General features: G+C 36.1%; 1 protein-coding gene across 5 annotated transcripts in view; it reads right to left on the bottom strand.

Annotated features, from left to right (window-relative positions):
* Positions 1-261: 261 nt before the first annotated feature.
* The window catches only part of MIGA1 (mitoguardin 1), a 38,865-nt gene continuing 28,990 nt past the window's right edge, over positions 262-10,136 (bottom strand). For 3 of the 5 annotated variants that reach the window (XM_068141095.1, XM_068141094.1, XM_068141096.1), the window contains exons 9-16: positions 7,368-7,486; positions 7,108-7,180; positions 6,691-6,777; positions 6,469-6,567; positions 6,008-6,142; positions 4,534-4,587; positions 2,360-2,476; positions 262-2,002 (exon numbers count right to left, since the gene is read on the bottom strand). In XM_068141095.1, the coding sequence (XP_067997196.1) occupies positions 1,784-2,002; positions 2,360-2,476; positions 4,534-4,587; positions 6,008-6,142; positions 6,469-6,567; positions 6,691-6,777; positions 7,108-7,180; positions 7,368-7,486 (903 nt within the window). In that variant the 3' untranslated portion in view covers positions 262-1,783. The other 2 variants (XM_068141097.1, XM_068141098.1) reach the window with 2 other exon arrangements.

The following is a 10,136-nucleotide window of genomic DNA, read 5'->3' as shown; positions in this document are numbered from 1 at the left end:
TTCTATTTTCAGCTATTCCTGGTGATTCTGAACCCAACCAGACACCTCACTGTTCCATGTAATTTCATTTGTAGACTTGCAAAAAGCTGCCAAAATACAGGTATGTTTGAGCAGATAAGTTAGGTTTAAGCTAAATGAGATGGGTGAGAAAAACTTCACATACCAGTATTGCAAAGCCGTATTTCACACAGCAAAAAGTAAAGCACGGAGCACAGTGCCAAGTCCAGTAACCTGAGTGGTGGAAATAGGCTGACAGCAGGATTTGCAATTTCTGTTTTATTACACATCAAAGTACACTTTTTTTCTTTAATGAACTACAATCAGTTGGCATTTCACACAAGCCATATGACACATTTTCATAATTACTGTATTTATCAAATTAATACAATAAAGGAGCAAAATGTTGGCTTCAGAAAAACAAATCCATGGAATTACACAGGCCCTCCCTTTCAAATGCCAACTTTTTGGGTTTTGTTTGCCACAGAAATTGAAATGTTTGTAACCAGTTTGTTTCAATATGCTGGATTTTAACAACATGCTTCTGAAATATCTGAGTATTTAGAATTGTTCTGTAATTACCGTGTGTTACTCGACACAGGACAGATTCTTGTGGGCTGGCTTAGTGGGGCAAAACACATGTCAGTGTAGTTTAAGAGCCTAAGCTAATATGAAACATTGGTTCAGCTTACAGCATTCAGAGATTTTTAGATCAACATTATGTATTACCTCTAGCACAGGAAAAAAAAGATACTTCAAGTTCCCTCATGCCTTCTTACTGTGCTGTGCTCCTATCTAAAGTTCCATAGGGTTCCATATCCTGAGCCACAGTTTTGCAGTGCATATAGATGGCCACAAGCGCTTACTCTCAAGTACACATCTGACTTCCTACAAGGAAGGAAGACTGAAATGTTTTTAATTATAAAACACTGCCTTTGATTGTGGTGTTTCATGATTAACAAATCTCATCCCACATTCCTCATCCTTATTTAAAAATATACTTTGAAATGCTACATATGAACTGAGAATGGTATCATTTACCACCACTGTATAAAGTAGTAACAGTTTTAGAAAAAGGAAAAGTTTAAAAATTAATTGGTGAAGCTAGCATAGCTTTTTAAAATAAAAGTGCTCTCCAACACCTTCATGATGTTTAGATATTTTAAAACAAAACAAAAATGCTTTCTGTAAGTCATTCCTGCATCACTCTGTTACACTGTAGTGCAAAATGACTGCTTACGCCCACGCAAATGTAATTTCAGGGCAGTGGCAACATGTTTAGTTTTGTGAGTGTGATTACTCCATTGCACATGTCACATGAATCAGAGGCTGCATATACCTCAAGTCCAAACACCTTCTAGATCTAGAACACAGAATGATTTGGAGACTCTGCAATTAATGTTTTTGCACTATAAGCCTTTAAAGAAAACAACTCCATCAGCTTCACTTTACAAATTATCTGTGCAAAAGTACAGTATTTCATAAATAAACTTTACCCAAATATTACAGAAAAAAAGCTTTGGGATACATCAGGTATAAATACAGTGACAGCTGAGCTGCAACCTTCATTTAGGTATATACAATAATATGCTCACCTGTTATGTTTCTTAGATGTACATTTAACCTCCCTGAGTCCTTTTCCATACTTAGCCACATGATAAAATTCCAGATGCTTGCTCAGTAACAGCAATGAGAGCTTTGGCGTTAGAGAGCAAGGCGTTAGAGAGCAAGGTGGGAAGGAGCGCGTCAGGGCACGCTCCCATTTCAGCTGGCATGGATTTTAAGCTTACTGTACTTTTGCCTCCAAGAGACCACTGGTCATGACATGCCCATGACCACTCACGCAAGCACCAACATGTCTTAGTGAATCTGCTCCAAGATAGGCCATTAGAAGTTCAGTGTGTCGGATTAATAATTGCAGAAGATCTTCAGCCAAACTCTCCATAGTTGAGTATCTCACCTTTTCAAAGTCAAAAATGTCTTTGAGGAAGAAAAGCACTTGATCCTAGTGGGGGGAAAAAAAAGAGGAAAAAACTTGTATTGCCTTAAAAGAAGAAGATAATATGGAATGCAAGCTATTTCTTTTATGTGCTTCCTAGAATCATCCATGTATACATTCCCTGGACCTATATTAGAAGTGCACTGAAAGAGACCTTACAAAACAGGGCTTATTTTGCTTTAAAAAATTTCAATACAAAATTACTTTTTGATTATTTCTTACTGTTAGTCTTAAACTTAGGAAAATGCAAATGTATGCTTACAAATAAGATCCTAATTTATCTTCGTTTGGAAGATTTCTTAATTTTTTTATTATTATTTTTTAAATTCAGACAAACAGGAATCAAAAAGAAAAGTTGCAAACCTTGAAGAAGCAGCATAGGTCGTAAAGGGAATTCCTAGGGCCCAAAAAGCCCCACGCCAAAACAGGGCTGATATGTTCACATATAGCATAGAAATGTGCAAAAAATCCATCAGGCACCTGGTGATGCAAAAATTGTAGACAAAAGTTACACTGAAAATTTATACTACACTTCATTTGTGTAAAAGGAAGTCTCCAGAAAAGCCTAAAGCACCCTCTACTTGCAGGGCTGTGTTACCTTTGAACTCCTTTAAGTTATAGGGTAACTGTACCAAACAAGTGGCTAGATTTTTTTTTTTACTTCAGTGGTACTTTTAAGATGTATAGGCATAATGGACTTGATGATCTTAAAGGTCTTTCTCAACCGAAATGATTCAATTCTACAAAGACCATGAACAATCTACTCTGATTCCCACTTGACAAACCAGATAGTTTATTCAGTTGTTCTTGATGTGTAGCTGAAACTGGCAAAAAAAGTAAGCAACCTGAATGGAAAAAAAAGTACACCTTACAAGAAATTCCAGAACAAGGGGAACCAGAACAAGGGGACACAGTCTCAAGCTGCGCCAGGGGAGGTTTAGACTCGAGGTGAGGAGGAAGTTCTTCACCGAGTGAGTCATTCATCATTGGAACGGGTTGCCCAGGGAGGTGGTTGAGTCATCGACCCTGGAGGCGTTCAAGAGGAGATTGGACATGGCACTTGGTGCCATGGTCTAGTCATGGGGTCTGTGTTGATAGGTTGGACTCGATGATCCTCGAGGTCCTTTCCAACCTAAGTGATACTGTGATACTGTGAAATCATCTTTAAGGCTAAAGAAAACCACCTGTGAATGTCCATCCTGTTGTTTTTACAACTTAAGGGCACTCAGAAAATACAGCACAATATAAATGTACTGTATCTGAATGCAGTTTATTTTGTATACTCACAAACATATATTTATAATTTTATAACCTCAGTTGATTTATAGAATAATAAAAATATGAATGAATTATAAATTAAAATACAAAATACCACATAAAGAATAAAGTACAGTTAAGTTCATCGAACTCCTTGTGGTACTCTTGCTTTCAAAGGCTTCCATAATGGTTAAATTTATCCACTCTTGAGTGACTCTAGCAGCACTGATGAAACTAGTTCTAAGGAGTAAAATTTATCCACACGCTTACAAACTCAGACAGAGGGAGACTTCGGAGGAGAACTACAGAGGAAAGTAGTTGTGCACTGAAATAGGGATGAAAATAATAGGTTGCTATAATATGTGGGATAAATATAATAAATAATCCATTTATATATAAAATCAGTGTAGAAAAATATGCATTTATATAAAATTCCCAATCACATTGACACAGGGACGTAACATCTCAGATCTTAAGATATAATGGTAACTGAGGGCCTTTTATAAAACACAACTGCCATTGGAAGCAATTTTTTTTTATGATGAAAGAAGTCTTTAGCACTTGCAAGACTTGTTAATAGCTCCTCTGAGAATTAGAGAAAGGTGTCAGTGCCAATCACTTCAGCAGAGATTCTTCACCTGTGGTATGCAAAACGAATTCCAACAGCTATGGCTGTCATGCAGCAAGCAATCCTCAACTCTGCTTTTGGTCTGGCTATTACAGAGATAGAGCATTTGCCTCCTAGGTTTAATAAAATCCTCCAGAGGTGCAAGTAAGGAGCTGTTGGCACAGAAGAGTTCTGCTTTGAGATCTGCCAAGCTCCTTCACTGAGAGGTAAGGATGCAGAAAAGGGATTCAGGAGGCCACAATAGAGTTCCTGCTTCAGAGTGGGAAAGGAGTAAGACTGAATTTTATCTCTGTGGAGATGATGCAAGGAGATGGGTTTGAGAATCCCAGTGCAAGCAGGTAAGATAAAAGATTAACAACCTTGGTCTGCAAAAATCTGCGGTACGTGCATGGGGCCATAAGTCAAGAGATAACTGTCACCACTGTCAACTAGAGAAACTAGGTTAAAAATCTTTCAGCTAAAACCTTTTGCTGAAAAACTGCTATTAGGGCTCCATGAGCTAAACTTCTACAATTGGCAGCCTCTTGTCTAAGCTAACATGTCTACAGGATTAAGGGTTGATCTTTAATTTATTTTGGCAAGGCTACAGAACAGAACTTCAAATTCTTTGGAACCAAATTATTTGGTCCACGCAGTTTCCAAAGCAGCTTACCTTCATTTGTTGTCTTTTCTGCTTCAGTACCGACCAACAGCTTGAAGCCACAGCCTAAATTAAAAAGAAAAAGAGCCCAAACCTCGGTGTAACTTTACCATAAGAGAAAACATTTCTCATTTTGAAAAAGACCGATCTGTAGATCACATTTCTCTATTTGGCAGGTTTGTATTTTCTTCAATCTGTGATAGCACAGAGTTTAAAAAACAGAAAATATCAGCTGATACAAATAACTGATTTTACATGTAGTTCACATTTGTTATTCTCAGACCTTCTTTTGCAACATTTTATTTAATGCAAATATAATTTGTCGTCCTGGATGATGTTAGAGCTGCAACAGCTGGCAACATGCACTGGGTTTAACTGAGGACGAGTCTCTTGTATACCAAAGTGTGTGCTCAGGCGTAAGTAACTATTTTAGATATTAAAGTAGCACGTGAACACATTGAAATGTCCTTTTACATTTCAGGAAAAACATTCTTGCAATAGCTTCAAATTCAGCCACAGAGTTTTGTCCAAATATGGACCTAAGAAATAAAATATAGAGATATCAGTACTAGGCTTTTTCTCCTCATAGCTTGTAACCATCCCCATCTGATTCTCCTTCAGTACTGCAAGATAATTCACTACTCAGAAAACACAATGTTATCACATACCTACAAAAACAAATATATGCATGTTACTTTATTTTTTTTTCCTCTAGACTGAATATTTCAATTGAAAGACAAAAATAGAAGGAAAACTGGCATTTAATAGACACAACTGGATGAAATGACAGTAGTATCTATACCAGCTGCCCATGGCAGTAGCCTGAATGTCTGTAACAGAGGGATGAGATCTATTTGACAAAGAAACACACCAGAAAAAAACCATGAAATGTTACCACCATGAATTCCTGTGTTGTATTAATTTACTTGTGTTTGCTTGCAGCTTTGTGCTGTATTCTTAAACCTCTGGTATACAACCCAAAACCTTTATCTAGGATGTGCGTAACAGAAACCTCCCTTCTAAAATTCTGCTTCTCCAACAAAGCTCATTTTTGCATGGCAAGTTAGAAGTATTTTCTCCAATACACTTAATCATTCTCCCTATCTGGAGCCCAGAGTTGTAGCTCTGAAATTGCTATTACAAAACCCGTGATTAATATAATAATTTATTTTATCTGAGGACTATTTCAGGTACATATCGATAGCTGCATTAGACTTTGCAGTGACAGCTAGTGTAGTTTCTTTGCTGCAAAATTAATGCTATTAGCAAGACAATATACACAGCCTTTATGCTGCAGTTGCTGGATTTATTGTTGTTTTTCCTTCATGCTTTAAGAAAATAAAGCACAGATAGCCCTAAGAACAGTTTTGGCACATACAGAGATTTTGTATCAGAACATTCGCACCAATGTTATACTGATCATACCAACTATTGATTATAATGTACTACAGGATGATGATAATGAAAAGCGCACATAAATACTTACTGTTTCTTTGAAAGAAGAATTTAGCCAGCGGTTGTTTACTACATTTTGTATAGATATTGGTGGATTTTCTAAATCCTCAAAGGAATCCATTAATATAAAGTCCAGAACAACATCATAAAAATTCAAGTTTTTCACCTAAGTTAAATCAGAACATGATCTAAGTAAGTTTCTCTTTCAACAGTGGAATTCAGCATGCACTGCATTCTAATTCTGTATCAACATGCAGTGTTGTAATTGTTTTAAATGAAGAGTAAAGATACTTTGTCAGTAAAGGAGGAGTTAAAAAAAATATTGCATGCTTTCTAGTACTAAATTACAATGGTGAATGCCATTTCTCTAAATCATCAATATAAACCAAAGAGAGCTGCCTTTCTCACAATTCTAAACTGTAAACATTTATTTTTAGATGCTATGGTTTGCACAAGTAAGGGTAAAAATATTTTTCAGAAATTCAGACTCACTCCTCTAGCAGCAAGTTCCATTTCCGTATTATCCCAGTGATCTGTTTGTTCCAAAAACTGTATCATTTCATCAAAGACATCTTCAAATTTCTTTGGATTCTGTAAAGTGTAAGCAATGAGTATCAAGCAAACTTAACAAGTGAGATGGTCTATTTGCTCTGGAAAGTGAATTCTATTAGGAATTACATTAACAACAAGGCATTAGTTAAAAGAAGCTTTTACCTTCCGTGCTCTCACAATTAAAGCAGACAAAATTTTTCTTCCACTTTCAGCAAGAAATATTCTGTTTGCTGTTTCTGAAAGAATTATCTAGAAAAAGTTTCAGAAAATACAGACATATTCACTCACAAGTTATATTAAGTGACCTTAAACACTTCAATCTATTTTATTATCATTATAACCACTACTATAGCAGGCAAATTCCTAATAAGCCTTTGGTGCAAAGGTTCCAAAGCTAACCACAAAACTGAGACTCCTCTGCAAGTGCGTCCCATTTCAGAGTTATAGAAATGTAAAAGTAACAAGAAAATATTTAATTACAGAAGATGTTATAAAAATGTTTGCACAGGTAGTGCACCGGTTCAAAGCTACATACTTTAGGCTTAACAAGACAGTTAAATCACTTTTCTTACTATTTACCTGAAAAGCTTGTCGAATACAATGAAGCTTAGCAAGGAAGTCACTGTCTCCTAGGCATTCAAACATTTCAGTCCTATATAAAATAGAAAAGTTTTCAAAGACAATTAAAAAATGCAGCCTAAGAAAATTCACCCAAGTCTAATTCCTAGAAAAAACACCTAGTACAAGTTAATTTCTAACACCTGAATGAGTCCTACATAGCCTATTTAACTTTAATCCTTGCTTGTCTTGGAAAGAATTAAGTAGATGTAAATTAATACCTTAACACTCGTGAATAAATTTTGCCCTCTTCTGCCAAGTGCATAGCTTCTTCATACAATGGGCAATGGCAAAGGGAATCCAGACCATAGGTGTTACGAATCTCTCTGTGCTCTGTAAGCTGGAAAAAAGTATAAAAAGTGCTGTTCATTAAAGAGCTCACTAATAATTTTTAAGGTAAAACAAATCAAGGATCCACTGAGAGTGGTATTCTTTTCTGCATCTGCTTCAAAGGGGCAACACACACCTAGTAAACAGAAGAGAAACACCACACTACTAACCACAGTGTTCCTTTGCAACATTTAAAATATGAAAGCTGCAGTTTGAAGTTTCAAAAGTGTACTTGATAATAGAGGCAGCTTATTTTGGGTTTAATTTGCCTACTCAAGTTTCCAATTTGCCTAGTTAAATCTAATGGGCCTCAAAGCTGTTAAAAAAGGAAATAAAGAAATTGCCAGGACACAAAGGACAGAATGATTGCTGGAAATACTATCATCCACCCACCCCTGTTTTTGCTTCACTAGTTACCAAAGCATACCGCATGAGCACCCAGCATTTAACTGCAGGCTCCCAAAAATATTTTCATTATCAGCTTTAATTCTGTGATTGTCATATAAATTAACATGAACTCAGACATTTTTAGAGAAGGGAAAAAAAACCCAAAAACAGATGAAGAAAGCAAAGCACATAACTAATACAGAGAACTCCTGTTTATAGGATATCATATCTAATTCACAAAACAATGGCTAGCTACAATTTCCAATACAAACATTACATCATACTCTTAATGATCAAAAAAACCCAGCAGAACCCAGAGGCTTACACATACTTTGGTTTAGTTAATGACCAGAAAATTAATTCTAACCTTTTCTTAAGCAGTTGTGGGTTTTTTTTTCCCTATGTCCTATGGGGGTAAACACATTTTCTAGGCTATAGAAACAGAGCCTACAGTAACTGAACAACATAGCTACCCTGTATCTCAGAAAGTGGATGGGTTTTGTTCAGACATTAACAATTTTTCTTCTGGACTGTTCAGCTTTATGGCTGTGTCTGCTAGCAAAGAAATGCTGAAATCATTGTTGCAAAGTATCAAACTTCTGGAATTTGGAATTGTTTTTAAGCCTGAGATTCCCTGACTGCTTTGGTCTAATGAACAGACTCAGTACTCTGATTTGCCACCCACAAGTTGTTTCTTAATAAGTAGAAAAAATTCTCAGCTGTGCATCAAGATCTTGTTGTCTACCGAAATAACCACCTACATGAATGTAAGAAAATAAACAATGCCAGACCTTTTAGGAATTCTTGCTTGCCTTCCCTAATAAAAAGGTCAATTTCCTGGCACAGTCAGCATTTCTTATATTCAGAGAAACTATATATCCTACATTTTAAAAGCTGCTGATTATCTCCTTCTTCTGGATAGCTTCATCTCTTTTTTTAAACACAAGTAGCTGAAGGATGAGTGTGATACATGTTTTAGGAGTCAGAAGATGTATGTGATGGTGATTGCTAACTAAAACATCTGCAATGGTAGTTTTAATAAACTAAAATTATAAAGTAGTGCATTCTTCCTACTATCTACAAGAAAATAGGAAAGAAGTTCATGAATTTTCAGGACTTCCTTCTATTACTTGCATATATTACAAGCCATCTGATATATTTTCTTTGAGGAAAACTCACATGCAGGACATGATTGGATCTGAATTACTGCTGCAACTGTATTAATTTTAAGTGTAAAGAAGATTGTGTATTCACTATGTTGTGGGCCTCAGTGGTAGTACTACTCCTTGCCAGGCAGAAAAACCCTAGACTATGTGCTGAGGCTGGTACAGGGGCTTTTACCTATGTAAAACAATGGAGTAATTATAGTACAAAAATTAATTCAGAGCTAACATAAGGGATTTATTACAAATGTTCTGTATATCTCCTAAGAATGAAAAACTGTATAGTGTACAGTACATGTAGAGAGAGCAGCCGGTATATAGTAACACATTGGCTATTACTTGCCAACATTATTCCCACTGGTATTCCCTGTTTCAGGAAAGAGATAAAAATATCTGGAAATTAGGAAAAAGGTAACCCTACCTGTCAGTTACAGGACTCTTTCAATACTTTCTGAACCTAAAATTCAGTTTCAGTCACTTTGAAGTCTTTTGTGCCATACACAAATAATTACAGGCATGTGGACACTGGTGTTCTTTCCCTGTTATCAAAACTTGCTCCTTTCTGCACTGTTTTTTTAAAAAAATAGATTTAAATTGAGAAAAAGACAACTTTAGTAAAGAGACCGCTGATTGAAAAAAAGAGCAGCTGAAGTTTTATTCACAAGTCTAAAAAAAAATAAATCTCCTAATCTTTGGACAGAGTTAACATTGTAATAAAGAGAGCAAAGTTTAATTGATAATAGAAGTACAGATTCAGTTCTAGCCAAAATATAAAAACAAGGCATGATAAATGCATGTGCACTGACAACAGAGAAGCAGCAACAAAGCACACCATCAGGGAGGGCAGGAACAAGCTTCTATTTGTAAGATGGAAAAGAATCAGGAAAGAGAGGGAGGAGACCTTATTTGGCACACTTGCTGATGCCAAAGGTGGTAGCTGTTTTAGTCACACAGTAGGTGAGATAGCAAGAATATGAAAAGCATCCTAACTCATAAACACAAAGTGATGGCAGGCAGTCTCAAATGGAATCATAGAATCAACAAGGTTGGAAAAGACCTCAGAGATCATCAAGTCCTACCTATCACCCAACACCTCATGACTAACTAAGC

This window comes from Melanerpes formicivorus, unplaced genomic scaffold, assembly GCF_026170545.1.
Source record: "Melanerpes formicivorus ecotype bairdi unplaced genomic scaffold, bMelFor1.0.p_v2 SCAF_7, whole genome shotgun sequence".
Taxonomy (NCBI): Eukaryota; Metazoa; Chordata; class Aves; order Piciformes; family Picidae; genus Melanerpes; species Melanerpes formicivorus.
This window is presented reverse-complemented; position numbering and strand designations above follow the sequence as displayed.